Source organism: Hypanus sabinus, chromosome 15, assembly GCF_030144855.1.
Source record: "Hypanus sabinus isolate sHypSab1 chromosome 15, sHypSab1.hap1, whole genome shotgun sequence".
Lineage (NCBI taxonomy): Eukaryota > Metazoa > Chordata > Chondrichthyes > Myliobatiformes > Dasyatidae > Hypanus > Hypanus sabinus.
In genome coordinates this window covers 34667885-34695240 of record NC_082720.1, presented here as the reverse complement: position 1 = coordinate 34695240, position 27356 = coordinate 34667885, and the positions used below count along the sequence as shown (strand labels likewise).

The 27356-nt window shown below is 38.0% G+C and overlaps 1 protein-coding gene across 2 annotated transcripts in view; it reads right to left on the bottom strand.

The window, feature by feature from the left end:
- The window catches only part of sh3pxd2b (SH3 and PX domains 2B), a 283763-nt gene that overhangs the window by 48982 nt on the left and 207425 nt on the right, over positions 1 to 27356 (bottom strand). Inside the window, exons 6-8 of one of the 2 annotated variants that reach the window (XM_059990197.1) lie at positions 16577 to 16602; positions 13328 to 13369; positions 84 to 218 (exon numbers count right to left, since the gene is read on the bottom strand). In XM_059990197.1, the coding sequence (XP_059846180.1) occupies positions 84 to 218; positions 13328 to 13369; positions 16577 to 16602 (203 nt within the window). The remainder of the gene's footprint in view (positions 1 to 83; positions 219 to 13327; positions 13370 to 16576; positions 16603 to 27356) is intronic. The other variant, XM_059990198.1, reaches the window with a different exon arrangement.

Here is a 27356-nt window from a genome sequence, read left to right as displayed (position 1 = left end):
GAGATTTGAGTGGAAATGTTGAACAACTCCTAATTTTTTTGTATTAGACAGCAAAATTGTTCATATTTCCAGAATTAACTTACCAGATTCATTTTTCTCTATTACTTCCACGACTTGGCCTTGATACAGACTAATCTCAGTGCTTTCCTGTTTGTCATAATTGGTCACTGCCACATACTGATCCAGAAAAAACTGGTCTGCAGATGTTCCATCTCCACCTGCAAACAAAAAGATCCAATGTAAGAGAGTGACACTAATAATAAAGGGAATGATGGGACACTCAACAACAAATTGATGGAGTTTCACTGTACTCCAAGCAACCACAATCCTGATCTCTTTCTTAGCACACAAGGATAGTCCTACAGTTGACTCTGAAGCAGACACGGTTAAATTGATCAGTCTTCAGTTGAGTTGTTGACTTGCTGTAGATATCAATCCTCAAAATAAACAACTATACCACAGAATTGTAACCTTGTTATCTTGAAGAAAATTACTATAATCCAAAGGTACTATGTACAGAATCCCAGCAGATTTAAAAAATACATTTCTTTTACTATAATTACAATGAGTTACAAATTGACTTTGACAGCAAAAGGACTTTACCACTATATCATTCTCAGCTTTTGTATATCCTGTTTTTGAGATATCAGTCATGACTCACAATCTGAAAAGTTGTCTTCGTCAATCTGGCCGGTGACAATTATTCTTGATTGGAAAGGGACAGATAATGAAGCTTATATTGAATGAACCTGGAGAGCTTTGAACTGATGGCAGCAAAAGAAAGAGGGTTGGAATTTAGGGTTGTCTGCATTGCCAGTAACCTTGGTTCTTCTGATCTCAGCACTCGGCACTGGGTGGATTCAAGGCAATCCTTATTTGCATATGCAAATAAATTCAAAGCTTTTCCACCCATAGACTAGTAGCAAATTGGTTTTGACAACAAAAGGACCACTATATTATTCTCAGAGATCATTCTGATTTATAGTGTCAATATGGCAAATTATACATTGAAAAAGCACTTTCTAGCCATTTATACAGTGACTTCCAACACATACTAATGCCTTAAAACAAAACAGCCTGTTATAATCTCAGGAATTAGCCTTGCTTGCTCTTTGTTGATAAAAATAACTGAATTTTCTATTTTTCAATGAATACCTTAAAAGGGCTATCCACTTACTTCAATACTTCTGCCTTACCTTTGCTTATTATCCAATCCTTCTTTAAAATTATTTACTTCAATCATTTTTTTGATAAGGTACTTGAAGCTGCTTAACAAATACTCCCACCTCTCTTTCTTCCTGTGTAATGGCACTAATAATGTCTCAATTTGTTACCCTGTGATACAAGTTTCTAATTACTTTCCAAAGCAAATTTCAGTATGAACCCCTTTGTTCAATATTAGTTTCCTGTTCTCTAGTGAAGAGTCCAGCTCTTCTGGTTTCTCATCCATGTTTTATCTCAGTAAACTGGTTGCATCTTATTCATGTCCTTAATATTCATCTTTGAGACCATCGAACCTTGAAGTGAATGGCTACGGTAGCAGAAGACCATTGCCATACACTCAGTGGCCACTTTATTAGATACAGGAGGTACCTAATAATGTGGCGCACTGTGCATAAGCATGCAAAAGTCCGCAGATGCTGGAAATCCAAAGCAACACACACAAAATGCTGGAGGAACTCAGCAGGTCAGGCAGCATCTATAGAGATGAATAAACAGTCGACATTTTGGACTGAGACCCTTCTTTAAGACAACGTATAAGTATTTCTAAATTTCAGACACATTTAAAAGCTATGTGAGGTACATATTTTAATTTAAAATATTTTGTACTTTAAAGAAACCCTAAATTACTACCAAAAAATAAAATTTTAAACCAAACCAAATTAATTTTCCTTTTTAGCTGCCTCCGGATCAGTGTCCTTCAATCCTATCAAAATCGTAAATGCAATCCAGGTTTTGCTGCCAAGCTACAAATACCAGCCAGAAAAAGTATATATCCATCTCCCAACAGGTAACCTCACATTTTCCCCACATTAAGATTGCTCAATTATCAATTTGCTTATGTCCTCATGAAATTGCTTGAAAGTGTCTTATTATGTTTCTTATTTTTGTACTGATAATTGATAAAATAATAATGTCCTGGGAAAATATTCAGCCTTATGCTGGCTCTCTGCAAGAATTATTCATTTAAATCCATTATTCGGTGCTTCTCCCACAGCTACAAATGGCTTTAAGTAGGACATAAATGCCAGTGTTAGCCATTGGACAGAGTTGCCTGTTTCTGTGTTGCATATTCTAAGCAAATAACTTTTCAAAGGGGATTGGTTAGATGTCATTTGAGCAGACAGCACATTCCACATGTTAAAATTTGCTTTGTGAACCAAATCTGTCAATAATCTGAAAACCTTTGTGTCCCCACGCTCATTTTAGTCGATGGTATTCATGTTTTAATTCCAAAATAAGATGGTAGCTATCCTTTGTATTTCTGCCCTTCAGTCAATTTTAAATCTGTATTTGTCTTAATACAAGGTTAATAAGCCCCTTATTTTTCAAATACCGTTTGAAAAGCTATGGTAATCTTACTCACTGCATTTTGTCTAATTATTTATTTCCTTGAATGTTAATTAGTCAAATATATAACCATCTTTTATATAAATCTATGTTGGTTATGTTTGATCCATTTTTAAATAAGAATTTTTAATTAGACTTTAATTAGACTAGCGAGTCTTTGGTAATCTTGTGGGATGCTCTTACTTTCTTTGGAAAGACACGTTGCAAAACATTGATGTTAAAAAATAAACAAACAAATAAATAAGTAAATATATTTAAATCCTTAGATAAGATAATTCCACTTCCTTCAATAATCTATTATGATCAGGCCTGTTTTAATAGTGCTTTACTGGGTTACTTCCTAAACCAGTTATCCTATCTAAATTATTTCACCTACTTTTCTTCCACTGATTCATTTTTATCACAATCTTGTAGAATTTGAGCCATAAGATTTAACTAGTACCTCCACTATTTAGATTAATCTCTATAACGTAATTTGCTCCATTTGATGTGTGCCACACAAAAAAGAACTTCCCTGTCCCAAATTCCAGTGTTTGACCCTATGCCCTGCAATCACACATCTTAAAAATAATGGGTACCACAGTTGGAGGTTGTACTTGCTGGTAAAGAAACATTGGCTGCATGCCAAATGGTTCAATGTTTTGACCATGTTGGAGTTGGATAAAATACTTTCTTGTCCATTAACTTATACATGACTATACAGGCTAATTTGGCAGTTCAGTACATTTTGTCACACAGAGCAATTAACTATTCACAAATAGTTAATATACAACTACGACTTCCTCAAAAAAATCCATCTGCTTCACTTATGCCCTTTAGGAAAGGAAATCTAATATCCTTACCAAGTCTGGTTAAATATGATTTTAATCCCAAATTATTCAATTTAATTTGGCTCCTGAAGTGATGTAAGTAAAAGTATCAATTATATCAATATATTTATAATATCAATTGTAATGAAGTGTCATAACATTAAGGCTAGATGGACAATGCAATGTCAACTTGGCATTTCACTGAGATGCAACAAGGAAGCACAATTAAAATTGATCACATGCAAAAACTGCACAGTGTTAACAAATCTAACACTGAGAAACATACTACCATTTAAAAGCCAGCGGCTTCATTCAGAACCATTGGCAAAATCCAGCCCTATGTCCATGACTGCCCTACCACACCGTTCAGCATTCATACGCTCTGACATTTGGGACAATTGATCCTGCAAGACCTCTGCTGCATAAGGTCATCCCCAAAATTCAGATACTCATCGCTTCCTGAGAACGTGAGAAAAAACAGTACTGAGTGCTGCAACTATTTTCTATTTATAATTGTAACAATTAAAGTTAAAACTAGTCCAGTTTTTAAGAAATCGTTCTCTAAAATCATTGGCAGAATCATCGGCACCGTGGCTATCCCTTGAGGTCGAGGATGATGGTCTTTGTTCTGAAGAAGTGGCCCACAGAGCAAAGACGCCTGTGCGTGTATTTGTTTAACATGTTCTCAATGTTGCACTCCAAGAAGTACACACTATTTCACAAATCAACCCACTGATTCCAATGGCATGGAAACCACGACGATTGGAGCTGATGGATTTGTTGCAGCCTTCATCCGCCTTCACAGACATTGAGTTTGAAGTAACTACCTCCACCTGTTCCACCGTTGAGGTCTTGGTTGGATTGTTCCTTGTCAGGGACCTCACCCTCGATCTTACTGCCATGGGTGACCCTACCAGGAGCATAGCTCCAGAGGCATCACCCTCGGGATCTCAGAACCACACAAGCTTCTCCACCGCGACAAGATGACAATCCACGGAGAAGGGCCAGAATATACAATACCTATAAAAAGCGTTAACACTGCCCTCCCCCCAGAAATTTTCATGTTTTATTGTTTTACAACACTGATCAACAAAAAAGACTCTTTTGTGTCAAAGTGAGAACGTCTCTACAAAGTGATCTAAATTAATTACAAATATAAAACTCAAAATGATTGATTGCATTAAGTATTCACCCCCTCCCTTTACTATAACACACCAAATCATCACCAGTGCAGCCAACTGGTTTTAAAAGTCACATAATTAATTAAATGGAGATTTGTTTTGGGGACCTGTGTGCAGTCAAGGTGTTTCAATTGATTGTAGTATAAATACTCCTGTATCAGAAGGGTCCAACTGCTGGTGAGTCAGTATCCTGGCACAAGTCAGGAGATGGATAAAAGAAGACTTCAAGTCACTGAATATCCCATGGAGTACAGTTATGTCAATCATCAAGAAATGGAAATAACATGGCAGAGCAGTAAATCTGCCTAGAGCAGGCTGTCTTCAAAAACTGAGTGACCATGCAAGAAGGGAAATAGTGAGGGAAGCCACCAAGAGACCTATGAAAACTCCGGAGGAGTTACAAGCTTCAGTGGCTGAGATGGGAGAATCTGCACATAGAACAACTGGTTCCCGGGTACTTCACCGGTCACAGCTTTATGGGAGAGGGCCAAAGAGAAAGCCATTGTTGTTAAAAAAAAAACTCACATGAAATCTCAGTTAGTTTGCCAGAAGGTGTGTGGAGACTCTGAAGTCAGCTGAAAGAAGGTTCTATGGTCTGATGAAACCTAAATGAGCTTTTTGGCCATCAGACTAAACGCTATGTTTGGTGTAAGCCAAACACCAAACACCATACACCATCCCTACCGTGAAGCACGGTGGTGGCTGCATCATGCTGTGGGAATGCTTCACTGCAGCAGGCCCAGGAAGGTGTGTGAAGGCAGAGGGTAAAATGAATGCAGCAAATACAAGGAAATCCTGGAGGAAAACCTGATGCAGTCTGCAAGAAAACCGCAACTTGGGAGAAGATTAGTTTTTCAGCACGACAATGACCCCAAGCATAAACCCAAAGCTACACAGGAAAGGCTTAAAACAACAAAGTTCATGTCATGGAGTGGCAAAGTCAGAGACCAGACCTCAATGCAATTGAGAATTTGTTGCTGGAATTGAAAAGGGCTGTTCACTCATGATCCCCATGCAAGTTGACAAAGCATGAGCAATTTTGTAAAGAAGAATGTGGAACAATTTCAGTGTCCAGATGTGCAAAGCTGATAAGAGACCAACTCACACAGACTCAAGGCTGTAATTGCTGCCACAGGTGCATCTACTACATACTGACTTGATAGGGGCGAATACTTCTGCAACCAATCATTTTGTGTTTTATATTTGCAATTGATTTAGATCACTTTGTAGAGATCTGTTTTCACTTTGACATGAAAGGGTCTTTTTCTGTTGATCAGTGTCAAAAAAGCCAAATTAAAACCACTGTGATTCAACGTTGTAAAACATTGGGGGGGGGGGGGGGGGTGAATACTTTTTATAGGCACTGTAATCATATTTAACATGCACGTTATATGGCCTTATGGTTAACACTACATATAGGAAATTGTAGTAATTGAACAAAAGTTTATTACTCGAGGTGACAAAATAGGTCTAGATACAGCCTCACACACAAAATGCTGATAGAACACAGCAGGCTAAGCAGCATCTATAGGGAGAAGCACAGTCAACGTTTCGGGCTGAGACTTTTCATTAGATACAGCCTGGAGTTATTCTGACACTTAAAACTGCTGGAAGATCCATCATGCAAATGAAAGCTTTTTGTTTCTCTTGACATTATGTATTCCCCTGGTATCATGAAATAGGTCTCCCTGTGCAAACACAGTAACTTCCAAACTAAAAAAACTAATCTCTGATTACAAGCACTATTTATGAATAACACAGAAAATCAAATCATTATTAGTTTATTATGATAAACAACAGAGAAAAGCCAGTTCTTATTCTTTAAGGGCTTAGCTCATCCAGCACTCCACTTAAGATTCAATTTGCTGAGCTGTAAGAATTGAAACTAATGCCACAGAATTTCAAATTTCTCACTGTAAGTTTAATAATGCAAATAAGTGGAGATATTTAGTGTAATACTATCAAGACCAACAGAACAAATGCAAGAAAAAGACAACGTGAAAAATGAATCAATTAGTTACAAGTGTGGAAATACCAATATCCTTGAACAGAAAACCCTACAAAATATAGTGGAAACAGTCCACTCCATCACAGGTAAAGCCCTCCAAAACGTGGTGCTGCTATAGGACAGCAGCATTCATCATCAACGACCCCCACCATCCAGTCTATGTTCTCTTCTTGCTGCTGTAATCAAGAAGGAGGCACAGGATTCTTAAATCCCACACTACCAGGTTCAGGGACAATTATTACTCCTCAACCATCAGTGAACAACTTCATTCACCCCAACACTGAACTAATTCCACAAACTATGGACACATTTTCAAGGACACTTTAACTTACATTCTTAATATGTATTAATTATTTATTTATGAATATTATTTCTCCCCCCCCCCTTTTTGTATTTGCACTATTTATTGTCTTGTGCACGTTGGTAGTTTTCCTACACTTTGTTATATGTGGTTCTTCATCGATTTTATTGTGTTTCTTTTCATTTGCTGTGAAGGTCTGCAAGAAAATGAATCTCAGGGTAGTATATGATGATGTATATGTATATATTTTGGTAATAAATTTACTTTGAACTTTAATCTGTGAAGAAGAAAGATCAGATATAGAATCAAATGTTTACTGAAAATGCTCAAGACACAAAATTCAACCTTGAGTTTGGTTATCTCCTCCTTTTCTTCAAAACTGCTCTATTTGTGGTAGTGACTATTCTCTGATCCGGGGAACAAAGAAATTGGGCATATTCTTTTGAAATGTAATAATAATGCATGCCAGTTTTCCAATTAACAAAATGTTTTGTGATTGTAATACTGCCAATGGAGAGTAATTAGAAGTACCTTAATTTTAAACTACCTCTGTTCAAATAACATTTCCTACTGCCACTACAGAATGCTGAAACAGAAGCAAGTTGTATGGTCCTTTATTCACTAGTTCAGAACATATTCAGAAAAGATGTGTGACAGAAAAAAGGAAAACCTCTTTTGATAATATATAGTCAATGGTTGTTGCTTATACCATTTCATATAATAGTGTCACCTTAATATCAAAATGAAGCAAAAATAAAGATATGTCATTATCACAGGGGAAAAAAAACTCAGTAAAAATTGACAGACTTAAAATTTAGAAAACCAAAATTAATCTGTATGGAATTGGGACTTGATACATTCTCACTGTGGATTTCCCTCATCACACTGTAAGATCTTTAACCTGATGAAGTCAGCAGGTGATATCATTCATCTGAGCACTGCAAGACCATGTGGACTGGCAAACAATCACTTGAAGTTCCACTGTGCTCAGTACCTAAAATTCATTTCTGTTTAGAGGGACACCAAAGAGAATAGCACACCAATTTACCAATAATAAACCCCAATAGATTTTGTATTCGTTCCACATTGCTTAGGAACAGAGATTCCTTGCAAGCTTGGGGGGGACACTAGTAAACCTGATTTAAATGCACTTTTGTACAATAAGTCTTACTCCCATATGCTTGGCAAAATTTAATACATGTTTACTTTAAACAGGCTGCACAATTTATCATCTTAAGGGAAAACTGAAGTGGGCACTGATAAAAATTGCTACCCAGCATTTACCCAGGTAAGAGTCACAGAACAGGCAGCGTGTATTCTGTGGAAAAATAACGTACATCTGCTCTCAATCAAGAAACCTGAAGCATGATCATCCATCCAACCCTAGTATAATTTTAAAATTAAAACATGTGGGAAAATATCTAACGGCAATGCAGGGAAGTTATATCCACTCAAGTCATCTTTGCACTTGTACTAGGCTACTAAGGGATCAACTGATACACAGGTACCTTATGCCAGCACATTGAATACATGATGTAGTGTAAATCTCTGTCCTTTGCTCACCTATCACTTTGCCAAGAAACAATGTCTGTCTTTGAATACCCTGATTAAATTTCCCCACACTCTTCTCCACATAGCAAGGAGATGCATTTCTCCCAGTCTTGTCGCCACAGGCAAATGGGTTATGCATTTAACTTCAATGTACTCGCCTTACCCAGCAGTCAGAAAAATCACAAAGCAGATTGGATGAAATCTGGTTTTTCTATACTTGCAGATAAAAATTTTCTCAGTTTTAAGTTATTCACATGTTGAGATCACACCAAGTTAAAATGGATGTGAATCTCACCAGTTAGCTGGAATAAAAATTATGTCGCTGAAATTAAAAGAATAGCTTAGAAAGTTAGTGCCCAATTCACCATATCTGGCAGTCAGATGAAGTCTTTGAATCCAAGACTGGATGTCTTGGAATGTGCAGCGGAAGATCGATGTGGGCTATTAGCTGAGAGCAGAGAAAAATAATGCAAAAATAATTAAAATAAATGGCTGGAGCACAGTACCCTGGGGATTGAGACAGGAGAGTGAATGAGTGGTCAGGACATCTCCTATGAGTCGTATCAGAGCCTGAAAGTAAAGACAAAGGACTCATTTCTGAACAGCGTGTATCTGACTTGATACTAAATTAGATGGTTCGGAAGTGATAAGCAAGGATTCCTGGAAATACTCAGCAGCTTTTGGGGAAAGAGCTCATAATGCAGAGAAGACTTGGGACTGCTAGAAACCAGTTTGTATGAGTTTATTATACGAACATGACAATTAATCTATTTTCTTTGACAATGCACTCAACACTGAACCATCACATCACTATCCTTTCCTTTGCAGAAAAAAACTGAACCAGCCCAACACTCTGTCAACATATAAATGCTCACCCAACCCCAAGGCACAAAATAACTGTACGAACAGTGCCACTGAAATACCTTCTCGTTACATTAAAGATATAACAAGGTCATATGTAAATAGCTTTGCAATTTATGACATTCTTCTTGAAAGGGCAGTACATGAAGAGAAATCTCGTGTTTGAACTTGACTAAAATTCACTTTGTAGCCAAAAACAGTCATTATGAAATATGTATTGCAGCATTTACTGTAGTCCTCTGTTCCTTAAATTTCAAAAGATATTACTCATTTTTCTGTAAAAAGCCAGTGCATGCAAACAACTTCAGAGCTATGAGGCAAATATTGAGAAGTTATGCAAACTAGGCAATGACGATTACTGGGACTTTAATTATACTTTTACTTCTACATTACCAAATCTCAGACTGTTTTATTTAATACAAAAATTATTAGATCCAATAGATTTAGCACTTTGCCACTTTTCATTTGCCATTCTGGTAAAAATGTGTGTTTATACTTTGTACTCAAGGTAAATTAAATGTTCCCAAGTATTTTACACAGATAAGATTTAAGAAAAGGATGGTGAGCCAAAAAAATTGATTTTGGTCTCAATTATTCTATGGAGCATGGATCACAGTAAATGATGGTTTCCAAAAGTCAACACCATTTTCAAAATGGTTTTTTCTTGGACTGACCCTCCAAGTCAAGGGTGATATGCTTCTATCTTAGGACTACAAAATTTGAGGTGACAAATGAGTTCTATACAGGACATATAGATGCTGCCATAGGTGAGCAGGTGGGATTTGTTAAATGCTCCTTCTACAGTTTGCCGCCTTTGTGTTCCTATTGAAAAGGTTCAGAGTGTCCACAGGCCTTTCAGATAATTTATGCACTAATGGGTCAGACCTGCCCATGAGTTAGACAAGACTTTACAGTTTTTTGAAGAGGCTTCTAATTCTCCCTTGAAATGTCTTCTATCCTGCTGGAAATTGCTTGCCATGACAGAGAACAGCACAGAGTATTTTTTCAGGAATTTGGCATCAGGTGTGGATATAGAATGGAGTTAGCTAAGCTGGATCAGTACCTCAATACCGAGAATGTTGATTCACCTAACCTGCCAGTGTACTTGGACAATTTTTTGGAGGTGATGTTCGTAATACTTCTCCAGTTATTGTCTACAATAATCTCTATCTAGGGAATTTCTCTTATCTATAAAATTGATAGATATTTCAGAAGCACCTTTTGTCTATACGCCCCTTAGCATTAATTGCCCTCTGAGCATTGTTTCTTAGCTCTTTATTTAGTTTCCTTAAAATTTGTAAGTTCATTCGCACTCTAAACATAAACTGAATTAAGACTGCTCGCCATGTTTGACTACAAGAACCATAATGATCAGAAAATAAATGGAGACCCTACCACTCCAAGGCATACCAGATACGGATTACTGTATTTCAATGGTCTATGATCTTGGTGCCAGGCTTGTGGTCTTAAATGAATTCTTAAATGGAATGAGTTCTACAAAGAAATGGTTGAGAAGTGACAATAACAAAGTTTAGAATATTTGGACAAATCCATGAATAGGAAGAGCTGAGAGTGATATGGGCCATGTGTCAGCAAATGGGATGAGCTTGCTGGGCACCACAACATGGATGAGGCATACCAAATAACCTGTTTCTGTGTTGTACTACTTTCTTACTATGTCTTGGTCTTTGAACAGTCCTTTTCCTCAGGCAGTTGAAGTGCACATTGATGACAGTGGTGAATTACATCATTATTGTCTAACCTTGCTGAGGCATGGTTCCTGATATACATAAAGTGATCCAAGTTGGTAAGGTTCTCATTGTAGATCTTGATTGTCAGAGAATGGTTTTGTGACACCGGAACAAGTTGCTGAAGGACTGCATCTTAGAAAGGCATGTTCTCTTGTACGCTGAGGTAAAGAGACCATCAACAGACAAGAGTTCAGCCTCAGTGCGCACAAAAACTAGTTTCTTTAGCATCGAGTGTGGAATGATCACTTCATTCTGGGCTGATGATATGCTCATTTCACATATAGTACCTTAAGGGTCCTGCCAAATGACCACAGATCCAGTGTCAATTTTTGAATGTTGTTATAAATAGTATTTAAGTTATTAGCACTTCAGCAGGTCATGAGGAAAATCCATGAGATAAGCCAGTACAAAGCACATTTGGATCAGGAAGATTCGCTGTTTGGTTAATAATTCCTTTTGGAATAAGAAATAAGGCTGGAGAGTGCCTCAGCAACACTTCAACCCCTTAGTGCAAGTGGTAATGATCCTGACTTTACTTACAGATAACAATAAGCTACTTTACTAATAGATAAAAATCCTTCAATGCATGTAGTATTATACTGTAGCAGAAACCAGGTATTCCAAGAGAATAGAAAATGGAAAAACTGTCAATTTACACTTTTTAAGTAAAACTTGCTGTGATAAAAAGCATCAAGCAATGGCTTCTTCTTACTGAATATTATTTTAACAAGAATATTTCAACACATAAGCTTTAATTCTAAATTTTTAAGAAGTGCACATCATGCATCATAATCCTGAAGTATAAACAATCTTATACTTCACTAAGAAATCCATCCCTCATTCACAGTGTTATAGCAGTGATAGCAACAACACATGATATCCAAGGTCCAGTTTAATGTTACTGACCAAAGACGAATTTCTACATAGGCTATGAATTTTCTCAAGATCCCAAACAGTGTACAATGCAATCATTTTATAATACTTATAATTTCACTTGGAAATTTACAAAGCAATAGTCATAGCTGTATTCATATTTCCCCAGCGTACTTCTTCTAATTAGTAAACTCATCTTAAAACACTTCATAAATGAAAAATAAATTAGATGGTATTTTAATAAAATCTTATTTTAAAAAAACCTGATGAACACCATTAATCCCTTTACTGCTGCAGTGCTGATTTTGTAAACATTTTCCAGAGCTTCCATCAAACGCCACACATATTAAAATGCCTGAAAATCGAACGAGTGCAGGTGCTGGAAATCTGACATAACAACAGAAGATACTGAAACACTCAACAATTCCGGCAGAGCCCATGGAAAGAGAAGTTAACGTTTCTGGTCAATAGAAGGGCATTATTTTTCTTTCTCTTTCCAGAAATACTGCTTGACTTGCCAACTTCTTTCAGTATTTTTTGTTTTTATACCACACATATAAATAATTGTCATTATTCTGTATTTCCATCTACTTTCAAGTCATTTTAAAAATGTATGCATTTAAAAAGAAAACAAAGCACAAATGATGCCAATCAACAGCACCAAGGAAATGACAAAAGGACATATCTGTTCCGAAGTGGAATAAGCCATCAACACCAAGAAAATGACAAAGGACATAGTGGTGGAATAAGTCATTAGTTTACATTTTCAAGAAAAGTAATAAGAATTGCTGTAAAATAATATTGATTACTGAGAGGTTACATAGTGAGATAGACAGTTCTCAGAACCTGCTTGGATTAAGTGTAGCTTTAAATAAATTGCTGTTGAATAACCCTCTTATAGGCCACTTGCTTCCTTCAGTTAAGATGAGGTGCTATAAAGTCACATTTTATTAATATAATATTTAGGTTTTTTTGATCAATTGTTCATTAAGACTAGCAAGCATTTCCAAATTTGATATATGCCACAAAACCATATTTAGGGAAATATTTAAGAAATTTAATATCCAAATTGCTTTGTGCCAATGAAAGGGTTAGCCGGTGATTATTTGAACAATTACTTGAATGACAGTGCACCTATATATAGGGGGACAAAAACATATTTTAAGTGAAACTTTCTTGAGTGGTATCATCAAAGAAAAAGTTGAATTAAGTGAAAAGAACAAAAATCAGTCCCAAATTAATCCCATTTTAATCAATATTACACAGGTACTGAGCATGCATGAATCACACCGCATTTAGCATTAAGCTGGCCCCAACCACTGCTAATCAGCCAGCTGCATGGTCCAAAATCATAATGGTTAAGGACCATCCAGCAATGTTAAGGATCAGTTAAGTTATGGCCAAGCGAGTTTCTCTAATACCTCTTTTTAGAAACGATGCCGTTCTCTGGATTATTGCAAGCCCTAATGAAGGAAAATGAATGAAAGTACATGTGAGGAAAATGAAATTATTTTAAGAAGGTTTTGAATTGAGATGTTGAGAAAGTGAATTACATGCAATGCTGGATAATTTACCCTATATATGAGTATAATTCAATCATTCAGCAGAAGCATACAAAACTCATTGCTTGCTTTGTGTTGTAATGAATTTTGAAAGTCTATACTGCATGAATGAATTATAAGAAGGCCACTTTGTCAGAAGCACATCAGCAGCTTAGACCATGTTAATTTTTATGATCTGACAAAAGTAAAAAAACAGCATTGTTCATTGGAAATATTAACGCCTGGTGACAACATAATTGTGCTCCAAGCACATCAGGAGAGAGTTTCAAATGACCAGTCTTGAGAACCAAATATGGGAATATATAACTTGAATAATGATTTGCACTTCCATCAATTACAATTTTACTTGCATGTGCTTTGATATCAACATTTACCAATGTTTCAATGACTGATGACAGCAAAGCTTTGGCTTTATTTGCTGTTGTTTGTCTCAAAATCTCAAATGTTTTCCTGCGCTTTATCTGTTCTGTCACCATGAACTATGTAGTTAATCACTTTAACACCCAAAACATAAATACTACGTATTTTCCCAAAGTAGATCAGAATCCACCCAAAGTACCACACCGAACTATTTTTCTTATATATATGTGTGTGTGCGTGTGTTGTAGCAAAAGTTACTTTTTCACAAAGAAGTTTATCACTCAATATTTATCTTCACACCCTTGTGATCTGATCATAGAGTGGACTTATCATACCTGTGTTGACCCTCCAGTTTCATATTCCAGTCCCCAACAATCACCATGTTGCTTTCTTACCATGATATATATTCAAAAAAATCTTTGGAATTTCACCCAAGTTCCATCCCAATGAAATAATATTCAATCAGGTTCTAAACTACCATATTTTATTAGATTATTCCAATGGTCATTTGAAAAAATAACAAGATTTTCCTATGATCTACTTTCATATTTGATTGGTCCATCTTAAGCCTCCCATCATCTATTATGTATGCACTGTGAAATAGTCCAGCATTCAGCATGAATGATAATGGAGAAGTATTAATTATCGGTTGAGTTAATAGTCATTCCTATTTGAGCATCTTTCTCCCTTGCATCTTAGTTCTTAGTTTCAAAGATTCTGTTGTCTGACATGGTTGATATTTGCACTGAAAATTTTCCCAGGAGTTTGGTATCATTTGTTCTTTCAAAAAATTAGCACTTTTCCAAGAATCTTGGAGCCCATAACCATTTTGAGAAGTGGGCTCAGAGAGTGCATTTAAACTGCAATGGTAACTTAAAACCATAAGACCATAGGACATGGGAACAAAACTAGGCCATCTGGCCCATCGAGTCCGCTCCGCCATTCAATCATGGCTGGTCCTTCTTTTCTCTCCCCCTCAACCCCAGTTCCCAGCCTTCTCCCCATAACCTTTGTTGCCATGTCCAATAAAAGCCTGAACGTATAATCGTGTTTAACTTGAGTGCAAATCTACAGCAGCGTCCAAAGCGCAAGAAAGAAGTGTCACTCTCCATTCTCATCAGTCCGATTTTGCACCATTAGCTTGGCAGCAGCACCATTAAATACATGTGGATACTCCATGAAGAAACTAGAAATGAAATCATTGAATCAGAAAATCTATACAACTGGGGAAGGCCATTATGCTTACTACATCTACGGTGGAAATAACGTGATATTCAGACTACTCCCAGTTCCTGGACAATAATTGCATTGACACTGGCACTCCAAGTGAGCATCCTGACACTTTTAAGGCCTTCTCCCTCCATCAAGCTGCAAGTCTAGACCATCAATTCTTTCAGTGTAAAAAAAATCCTAGTTCCCCATTAATCTGTCTGCTAATTACCACAAATTCATCACTCCTAGTTATTCATCTCTCTGCTAAGAAAGCAGACCCTTCCTGTTCACATCGTTTGTACTCCCCATCTTTATATATCATTAAACCTTTTAGCCTCCTTTGATGTCAAGAATATAGCCCCAGCCTAATAACTGGCATGTATTCTATTCTCCAGCCTCAGGAACCTCCTCTTGTATCATCTTTGCTTTCTCTTTCATGCCATCACTCCCTGTGACCAAACCTGCAAACAGTATTCCAGTTGCTGGTTAACAATGAATCACTGAAACCCCAGATGAGACATAAGGGGAATACAAAGTTCTTACATTTTCTAGCTGTTTCCCATGAATCACACTAGCTTTTGACTAATTAGATCATTTGCACAGAATCCTATTTGTGGTATATAGAATGGATTAAGACTAATGTAAATAGTGTGGTAATTTGTTAGGTCATTCCAGAGATTTCGTACTTATATACTATCATATGAGCCATCAATTTGCAGAAATGACTCATCCACAGATGACCAAGATGTTTCTCAAAACTAGTAATCGTTGTCCATCGTAAATACCATTTGCTTGTAAACAGCTGATGTATTTTTGTGCAACATATCAGGAAAGATCTTTTCTAATCTCTTCAGAACATTTGTTCCATTCTTGATTCTTTCTGTTGTCTCGTGCTCAGTTTTCAATGTAAATAATGTCACTCGACCTTTGCTTCTATTCGGGAAATCCAGATACAGTCTGCTTAGAATGTCTGGAGCAGGATCACATAACCTTTTGAAAGAGTGCTTCCTGATTAATAGCAGAAGCTTTGATTTACTTTTAAAAGTCATTTAGGCTTCAGGCTCTTCTCTGGCTAATAGGTAATTTACTGCTTTGCTCCATTATGGTCTACAGTCCCTGTCATTTTTCAAAAGAACGCTCTGCTCATTTCGATTCCCTAGACTCTTGTGTGACTCTCATGGATAAATGGTACAGCTACTAACAGGATTTTTTCAATTGGAAATTCTTACACGATGATAAGGAACTCTGTTACCACTTGTAGCAGATTCGATTCCCATGAGCGGTTCTTTAGACTGGTCGTCAGAATTTCTCAGCATCCCATACTGATGCTACACAAAGGATACTGTCAATATATTCCAAAGAAAGATCTTCAAGGGCAGGTAAAACTAGTCAAACTGGTTAAGACCAACTTTTCCAATTCACAATAATTCAGTAAACTACTATTATCAAGAGTAAACAAAAAAAAATATTCTAACATCCCTCATAAACAAATAAAACATTTTGATAACATAATCAATTCAATTAAATGCTTCTTACCTGATTTCTTCTTTGTAATTGGTTCTCTGAAATAAAAAGAAATAATATTTAATAAATGAATGAATTATTTTGTTAAAATGTAGCATCTTAATTTCCAGTATTTTTAATCAAATTATATTACTAAAATTTAAAGTACGCTATATTGAATGGTTCAAATGCTAACATTATACTCAGTGCAATTTTCAATCTTTTTGAAGTGCTAACCAAATTTCCATAAAAATATAATTGAAATAATTACGCTCCCTTGCCAGGACTGCTTTTCAGAAAGTCTGAAGAAACTGGCTGGCTGCCAGTCTGTAATTAAACTCTAATTAATGCACAGCAATTGACACATAGATAGATTCAGAAGAATAATTTTGATAATTATTGATCTGAAGTTATCACAAAGGGAGAATAAGGTTTGAATACAGCATACAAAAATTCTCAATCGTGGCAGAGGCTGAATGAAGGTATTAAGGTAAAGAGATATCCACAGTACAATGACTCATTTTAACTTCTCACAATGTCTGTCTACAGTATGTTCTGCCCAAGTGTGAGATCGACTAAGTTCCTACCCTGCTAGATAGGAACATTGGTGAGAAAAGGGCACTGGTGTAGCTTTCTATTTAAAGAATCAAGGAATTAATACTCCGACTTCATTAAGGTAGACAGTGCAGGGAAGATGACGGAATGCACCAGCCAATGGAGATCATAAATCTACAATGACCACATCTGAAGAAATCATCTGCAATGATTCTGTTAAGTAGTGCAGAATTCAAAAATGAAGAGGAACGTGAAATTTAATTGCAAGTGAGACAGTTCATTTTGGCAGAGCCTCATCCTTTGCAACTATTCAACAGCGATGGATACTCCGGCAGTCTGGGTAACAATGACTGTGTGTAGGTGAGCAAATTAACTACTGCACCATGGGACAAGGGTCCATACAAGTTGGGGGAGTGAAAAGGAATGCAGTAATGAAAGAAGGCAATATAGGTAGGATTGTAAATACTGTACTTTACTCGGAATTCACTATCAAAGGTCTCTAACACTCTGTTTTCAGGGTTTGCAGCTTCTCTTCAATGTTAGTGAGGAACTTGGGAGTGGCAGAGGAAGGAAGTGAGTGGGAATCAACGACAAAGAAACTAAGGTGATCTGCTTAAGGAGTTTGTCTAACTATGGTCCTACTTAAAGCAAGGAGCCACAGATGCATCAATCTTTCGATTAGTGCTTTACCCAAATGCAAATTATATAAGTTCCATAAGATACAAAAGTTAAAGGCATGGCTCAAAGATTGGCGTGAGAGAAAGTCGTTCAATTCATGGAGCATGAGCATCAGTACTGTGGAAAGAAGGAGTTACCCTGTTGGACTGGGCTTCAATTAGACTATATGGGGACCAGCATTTTAGTGAATTGCATAACTGACCTGTAGACATGGTTTTAATTTATGTAGTTGTGGGATGGGTCTAGTTAGTCATTCCTCAGGAGGTTGATGACCAACAACATGATGACAGCACAGCATCACTGATTGACAAAGCTGGCCAGGATGGGACAGAGTGTACACACTTACCTCCAACTTGAGTCAGAGCAGGAACAAATGGTATAAAGACTCAAAATGAAGTACCTTTATCTGAAGACATGGATTATGGGTAAAACAATGGCACATAGTTTGGGTGTGGTTGTAAAGTAACCAGGCTTGAGAATTCAATATTCCAAAGACGTTAAACTCTTAGAACAGATGGGCAAAATGTGAATGGGCAGCCTTCAAAATACAGGACTGGATAAACACAGTAGTTGAAAAGATCTTAGTTGGGAAAATCAATAATCTTGGGTGGAACTAAGACACATAATACACAGGAAGGGATGTATATTGGAAGTGTCTGTAGATCTCCAAGTACTATTTTTAATATAGATGTTTTGCAAATCAGGAAATTGGAGGTAAATATCGCAGGATCTAAAACAACAATCCTGGGGAAGATTCATTTCTTTGCAGCTTAATAAAATCTGGTTAGGCTGCATCTGGAGTATTACATTCACCTTTGGTCAATCCATGATAGGAAATATGGAGGCTTTGGAAGGAAGGCAGAAGTTTACCAGAATGCTACCTGACTTAGAGGGCATACACACACAAAAAAAGACTGATTAACATGGGCATTTTTTTCTGGAGTGGCAGAAGCTGAGGGGACACTCAATAGAAGTTTATAAAATTTTGAAAGGCATAGATAGAGTAGATAGCCAATGTGTTTTCCTAAAGTCAAAATGTCTAAGATGCACTTAAGGTGGGAAGGGTAAGCTCAAAGGGGATGGATACGACAAGACTGGAGAGTGCCGCGAAGATGGTAATGGAGGCAAACACAACAGGGTCATTTATGAGGCCCTCAGATAGGCCCATTAATCTGCAGAGAACGGAGGGATGTGGGCACTGCTTAGGCAGAAGGAACTAATTTAGTTTGGTGTTTAGTTGTTAGTTTAAATAGTTCAGCACAACTTCATGGGCCAAAGGGCCTGTTTCTTTGCAACATTGATCCATGTTCTATGTGTTACTGGACAAAACAAAGTAGTTGCAATAGTTTGGAGGATAAATTCAAGAGAATAATTAGAGATACATCTCAATATGTTAAGAAAGCAGATGGAATTGTGTTCTATTAGATCCTAGTATCATCCATTGAGAAAGAGTTAATTTGCTAGCTACGGGGCCTTTAGGGAACACTAATCATGATGTTGTAGAATATTATATCAAGATTAAAAGTGATTTAGTTCACTTTCTGTTGGTACATTAGTAAATTAGTAGATTTCTCGGTTTAAACAAAACAAACCAAGAAGATGCGGCATGACTTCTTTGTGCAATAGAGAGAAATTAAGTTAGAAGATATGACAGAAAACATGTAATGATTAATGATTAAAGAATGAATATCCTGTATATAATTAATCCAAGATCTTGTGAGGTCTTGGCAGGGTATCTCTGTATAAGGAGAACGCATTTGTTGTTATGGGATAATCTTAAACTCGGCAGTCAGTATTTAAAAAACAACAGGCAACTTACTGAAGGCAGAAAGGAGGCAACTTTTACTTCTCAAAATCTCATGAGCTTTTGGAATTGTCTTTCTCAAAGGGTGATGGGTTTGGAAACTGGACTTTGACTATAGTCTGGATGGGATCTTTAAGGCATACAAAGATTGATACTTAATAAGCAAGGGAGTGAAAGGTCTACTACGGTTAGATGGGAATGCAGAGCTCAGTTTGCAATCAGATCAGCCATGATTATATTAAATTGTAGGGTAGAAATGAGAAGTTGTGACATTTGCCTGTTCCTACACATCCCCTTAAAATAAACCAACAGAAAGTTTTATCCAGCCACAGTTACCTAGAAGTCAAAAATAGTATTTGATCAAATGAAAAGGCCAATACACTATAGCCAAAAGTAAACCTGGGACCATGATGATTGAAACATTACAGCTTTCAACAGAAGAGGGGCATGAGAGAAATAGAAAAGGGGGGAAACAGGAGTAATCTCTCAAGAGAAATGACAAAAGAATGCAAAGCCTTCATAAATGTATATACAGTAAAGGATTAGGAAAGTTATTATGAGTCTGTTACAGACTGAGACTGAAGAACTAATATTGGGGAATAAGAAAATGGCTGAAAAATGAAACATATTTTGTTTGTCTTAATAGAAGACACAGAAAATCCCCTAACACAGTGGCTGTCTACAAGTTTAGGGTGAAAGAGGATATGCAACAATTCTGAAGAAATCAACGAAACTGTATAGTTATAAGTTTCTTCGAACCAAGAACCTGCATCCCAGGATTAGAAATCATAATCAAGTTTCTTTGGCTGCCATATATTTTTTATTACTGTAAATGTGTTGCTTGGGCAGATGGTGCTCGTCAGCCATGGTCAGCAGCTCATCTAGGAGAAGGAAAACTTATCTCAGACTTCAGCTGCCTTGTGGTTATACCCACTTATGGGGAAGGCTTCGGGTGTAAACCCCAAGGGAAAAATCTGGAGCTGGAGTCCCTAAGGCAGTCCCTAATGTTGAGTTCAATGTTGACTGGCAACTCCTGTGATGGTGCTGGTACCAAACTGTATTGGTCTCTGCCATTCCTTTGGGTTCATCAGTTGCTTGGAGAGGGGGAGCTCGGTACATGGGCAACAGCTTGCTCTCCACATCGTACTGATCAGACTTGCATAGCTAGACAGCTAAGACGCAATATCCACGATCAACTCTGATCCATGGCCCTCAAATGTGTTGTTCAAGATTCATGGATTTCATGGACTCAAATGCATGACTCATCTATTATACAAATTCAAACTCAATTTCTCCAAAGCATTACCTTTGCTTTATAGTTGAGTGCAGTGCAATCCTGCAGGACCAGACAAGAAACAAAGACAAATTCAATCCATTTCTACTTAACACAGAGCAGACCAATGGAAACCACATGACCATAAGATATAGGGGTAGAATTAGGCCTTTGGCTCATCGAGACTGCTCAGACATTTCACCATGGCTCATCCAATTTTCCTCTCAGCCCCAACCTCCTGCTTTTCCCCCATAACCCTTCATGCCCTAACTAATCAAAGAACTATTAACCTCTGCCTTAAATATACCCAATGGCTTGGCTTCCACAACCAGATATGGTAATTAATTCCACAGATTCGCCACTCTCTGGCTAGAGATATTTCTCATCACCATTCTAAAAGGACGCCGCTCTATTCTAAGGCTGTGTCCTCATTTTATACTCCCTCACCATAGGAAACATCATCGCCACATCCACTCTGAGGCCTTTCAACAGTCTATAGGTTTCAATAAGGTCCCCCCTCATTCTTCTGAATTCCACTGAGTACATGCACAGAGCCATCAAACACTCACCAGATAATAAGCCTTTCAATCCTGGAATTATTTTCGTGAGCCTCCTTTGAACCCTTTCATAGATAAGTGGCCCAAAACTGTTCACAATACTCCAAGAAAGGCCTTACCAATGCATTACATCTTGCTTTCATATTCTAGTCCTCACAAAATGGATGCTAACATCGCATTTGGCTGACTCAGCCTGCAAGTTGGCCTTTAGGGAATCCTGCACAAGGACTTCCAAGTCCCTTTGCACCTTGGATATTTGAATTTTCTTCTACCGAAGTGCATGACTACACACTTTCTGACACTGTATTCCATCTGTCACTTTTTTGGCCATTCTCCTAATCTGCCTAAGTCCTTCTACAGCCTCTCTGCTTCTTCAAAACTATATGCATCTCCACCTATCTTCGTACTGTCAGCAAACTTGGTCACAAAGCCATTCATTCCACATTCAAATCATTCATATATAACGTAAAAAGAAGTGGTCTTGACACAGACCCCTGTGGAATGCCACTCATCACCAGCAGCCAACCAGAAAAGGCTCCCTTTATTCCCACACTTTGCTCCCTGCTAATCAGACAATGATCTATCCATGCTAGCATCTTTCCTCTAATACCATGGACTTTTAACTTGTTAAGAAGTCTCCTTGTGCCACCTTGTCAAAGTCCTTCAGAGAATTCAAGGACACAACATCTACCGATTCTCCTTTGTCTATCCTGCTTGTTATTTCTTCAAGGATTTCCAACAGATTTGTTGGATAAAAACCATGCTGACTTTGGCCTATTTCATCATGCGTCTCCAAGTGCACCCAAACCAAAACCACATCCTTAACAATTGACTTCAATATCCTCCCAAACATTGAGGTCAGACTAAATCGCCTGTAATTTCCTTCTCCCTTCTTGAAGAGTGAAGTAACATTTGCAATTTCCCAGAATCATGCCAGAATCTAATGATTCTCGAAAGATCATTACTAATGGCTCCACAATCTCTTCTGCCACCTCTTTCAGAACACTGGGGTGTAGTCTATTTGGTGGTCCAGGTGATTATCTACCTTCAGACCTTTCAGTTTCCCTGAGCACTTTCTCCCTAGTAATGGCAACTTCACTCACTTCTGCCCTGGACACCGTTGAACTTCCAGCAGACTGCTGCTTACTGTCTCCATATTGAAGACTGTTGCAAAATACTTATTCAGTTCATCCACTATTTCCTTGTCCCCCATTGCTATCTCGTCAGCATCATTTTCCAGTGGTTCAATCTTTATTCTTGCTTTTCTTTTACACTTTATATATCAGAAGAAACTTCTGGTATCCTCTTTTATATTATTGTCTAACTTACCCTTAAATTTCATCTTTTCCATCTTTACGATTACTCCAGTCCTGTTCACCTCTATTCTCTTCTGAGCCACAACACCAGATTCAGTGTCAGAGATCTAGTCACTGTAGCTAACCCTTGGAAGGTCATCGACTTCAACAGTATCCAAAATGGTATACTTATTATTGAGGGGAACAGTTACAGGGGTACTCTGTACTGGCTGACAAATTCCCTTTCTTCTGACTATCATCCAGTTACCTGCCTCCTGCAACCTAGGGGTGATTACCCACTTGTAGCTCCTGACTATAACTTCCTCAGTCTCCAGTATGAACCAAAGGTCAATGAGCTGCATCTCCAGTTGCTTAACACATTCTCTGAGGAGCTCCAGCTCAGTGAACCTGATGCAGATGTGGTTATCCGGGAAACTGCTGCTCTCCAGTATTCCCACACTGCACACAAAAAACCACAACACAGCCCCGGCACCATTTTCACTGCACTAACTCTGCCCTAACAGATGAGGAATGAAGAAGAAAAAACAAGAAGGAACTTACCAGATACTTACCTTGCCCGAGACTGTACTTGCCTAAGCATAATGAACTGAAGCCTCCCCGCCCTAACACTGGGCCACTCCCGCAATGGCCACTCCACTTGGCCCTGCCTTATTTTAGTTCACACTTGCTGATGAATCCCATTCACTGATTGGACACAGTTTAAATCCTGAAGACACCACGAAGCTCTGCTTTTTTATCTTCAATCTCAGACACCTGTGAAGTTGCCTCTTCTTGCACGCCCATTCACTGACTGGGTGCTATTCAAACCCTGAAAACTGCTGAAAAGTACTGCTTTTTAATCTTCAATCTCAGACATGTGTGAAGTTGCCTCTTCCTCTTATGCTCCTGTCCAGCGATTGGGCGAAATTCAAATAAAGTGGTGTTCTATGTACTCATAACTTTTCTAATGAATTTTTAAATTACTAGACATTGAACAATGTCAGTTCAAAATTTATATCAACTGAAATCCCAAAGCTGAAGATTTAATTTATTTGGAGTTTGCTATTTCTTTTATTTTAAACTTCTATCCATGTTCTGACTATCTGTGTTGATTCAGGAAAGTCAATCATGTCCGGTATAAATTAGGTTTTGAATCAATATTAAGAGGAAAAAAACAACCATAGGGATCATGTTATTGGTTAGTGCATTTCTAAATGGCACTCTGATCCCTCTAGTCATACAAAAGATATTGATTGGACAATGTTTAATATAATTTACTGGCTACTTAAAATGCAGCCAAAGAAAATCAAAAATGTTGAAAATATAGAAGAAATACTTCAGAATCTGAAAATAGTTTGACCTGTAAATACTTTATTAGAACTTACAGTTTCTCTGTACAAAATAGGGAATATATTTTTGTTTAACCATGTTAAACAAAAATGTTAAACACAAGTTAAACACCTGTTGTGTACATTTATCTTGTATGTATTCTTTAGATTTCCATTTTCAGATATTGATCAGATCAAAAGATTACAAGAGGAAGAATTCAAAATGTCTCATTTCTGCAAACTACTTTATGAAGTGGTTGCTAGTACAGTGAAGACTGTCTATAGCTAACACTGGGCAAACTCTGCCGGTCAGGCAGCATCTGTAGAAGCAAAAGTTGCAGGTTGATGTTTGGGGTCAAGATGGACTGAGAGGAAAGAGGAATGATTGCTTGTATATAATCAGTACCAGGAGGTGAGTGGTTGGGATAGAAGCTGAGAAGCGATGGACTTTCTGTTTGTTATTCCAGATTCCACAATCCTCAATCAATTCTGTCTTTGAACAGTGAAGAAGCAGATACCGCCATAAAATGGATAGTGCAAACAGAATACCAACCAAGATCAACCCAATTAAATATAACCTTGAAAGGATTGATTCTGAAAAGTCTATTATGACACTGGTCAAGGGGAGACATTGATTTCTTATGATTTGGAAATGTCAAATTTCAAAATGAACGTCAAAAGTATATTTCATTTTAAGTTAGATAAAGCACAAGACTGGGATCTTACATACAAAGAGCAAAATAGAGAGTGTAAAAGCATAAACAAGAGAAAATCTACAGATGCTAGAAATCCAAGTAATACACACAGAGTGAAGGAGGAACTCAGCAGGCCAGGTAGCATCTCTGGAACAAAGCACAGTCAACGTTTCAGGCCGAAACTCTTCAGCAGCATTTTGTGTGTGTTGCCTAGAGTAAAAACATTGTTCTTTGGTAACTATCTATAAGATATTCTATGTAGACCTCTCAGCATTAACCTGTTGGATAATATAAATGATTTTGTGTGGTCCTCTCTAATGTACATAGAATGAACTCGATCTTTGCATTCTATTAGTTACAGCCTGACTTTGTACATGGAGTTGCATTTTGTTGTTGTATTTTGATTGCTTACTTGTTACAGCACAAGAAAACCTATTGACACATCGGGCCCATGCTACCTTGCAATCTCCCATCTTCTCTCGCCTTATTTCCTTTATTCCCTTACATGTCCAAAAACTCCCCTTAGCTTATTTTGCCACCTTCACCTGCATTGCATGGTTTTACAATAGCCAGCGAGTCTGTGGGTGGTCAGAAAAAAGCAGGACACTGGGTGGAAACCAAGGGCTTCATGGGAACAATGGTGCCATCTCCACATAGGCAGCACTGGAGTTCAGGGACCCTGAGTTCTGAAGCTGTGAGACAGCAGCTGGCATCGAGTTATGCCCCTGGTAGTGTCGCTGGCTTACCTTTCGACTCTGGGTTCCTTTGAATTCTTTTGGCATCATTTAAAATGAAGACCATGGGTAATCAATTGAAGTGGAAGCAAAATACTTATCTTTAATATCAGGCATTTGAGTATTTAAAGCACTACTGGGAAGATTCTTTTAAATAACGAGGTGAAAAACATTTATTTAAATACCAAAAGAATTTAAAAGAAGTAGCCAGGCGAGGCAAGGTCAGTTAGTGAAGTTTGAAAGCACTGGACAAATAGTATCACAGGCCTTGTTCAGCACAAAGTCAGTAGCACAGACACAGAAAGTGCTGTTCTGACACAGGAAATACCATTACAATTTCAGGTCACATTATTTGGAGGTCAAAACTCAAGACAGACATTTGAAGACTGGAACAACTCATTAAGGAACAAGTCCAAAAGAGCAGCAGGAAATCCGTACACCACGTTTTTATGGGATCTGGGCATTGTTGTAAGGGTAGCATTTATTGACCATCACCACATGCCCCTTATAGGTGATGCTGAGCTGCTTTCTTGAATTGCTACAATCCTCTGGTGAAGGTCCTTCAGCAAAGTTATTGCCTTGAGGATTCTGGGATGATAGTGCGCCACTTGTAGAGTTGATGTGAATAGGCTGTTTCCATTGAGAGTAGGGGAGATTCAAACGAGAGGACATGATTTGAGAGTTAGGGGACAGAAGTTTAAGGGAAACACGAGGGGGTATTTCTTTACTCAGAGAGTGATAGCTGTGTGGAATGAGCTTCCTGTAGAAGTAGTAGAGGCCAGTTCAGTTGTGTCATTTAAGGTAAAATTGGATAGGTATATGGACAGGAAAGGAGTGGAGGGTTATGGGCTGAGTGCGGGTAGGTGGGACTAGGTGAGATTAAGAGTTCGGCATGGACTAGGAGGGCAAAGATGGCCTGTTTCCGTGCTGTGATTGTTATATGGTTATATGGAGGGGAACCTGCAAGTGGTGGGGTTCCTGTGCAGCTGTTCTACTTGTCATTCCTGGGACAAGAGGCAGTGAGATTGGGAAGTTGCTATCCCCCTTCTAAGCCAGAAAAAGGACAGATGAACATGGTCTGAGACTGGAAAATGCTGGTGGATGACAATGAACATCTCACCTTTCCATCAGAAATTGCTACCACTGACCTCAGGCCAGACTTGGTTCTCTGGTCCAATTCATTACAGAACATCTACATCATGGAACTTGCAGTCCTGTGGGGGACTGAGTGGCTGAAGCATGAACGCAAGAGGCTGCACTATGCAGTTTTAGCAACTGAAGCTCAGCAATGAGGCTAGAGTATCAAAGTTTTTCCTGTGGAAGTGGGTTCTAGGGGATTTATACTCACATCCAACATCAAATTGCTGAAAGAGCTATGGGTTCAAGGTCGGACTATGGCAAACCATCGGAGCCTCATCAGAGGCAGTGGAAAGAAGCAGTCAATGGCTTTGGATCAAGCGAAAATACTTCTCTTGGCCTCCAAGATAGCATCAAGAGAGTGGGAGGACACAACAGGATGAGGCTCTGAGACACCAGAAGTCACTGTTGAACCCTCCAGAGATGTCGTGGGCTAGTCGATGAAGCCTCAAGGAAGGAGAGTGCCCACTTGAAAATCCCTGCACGTCAACCCTGTGCCACTCCCAACATCAAGGCAGTCTCGAGCAAGTACTCATGACCCAGTGGCACAAGGGATAGTAACATCTTATCCTGTGTTTTTATGGGGTTTTTTTTGTCAAAGTAAACTAAGTAAGTAAATGCAGGGCATTTGGTAGATAGTATATACTGCAACTATGCTGTGATGGTGGTGAAGAGAATAAATATTTAAGCATTCTGGAAAGGTACTAATCAAGCCAACCGCTTTGTCCTGAATGGCGAAGTTTGTTGAGTTGTATTC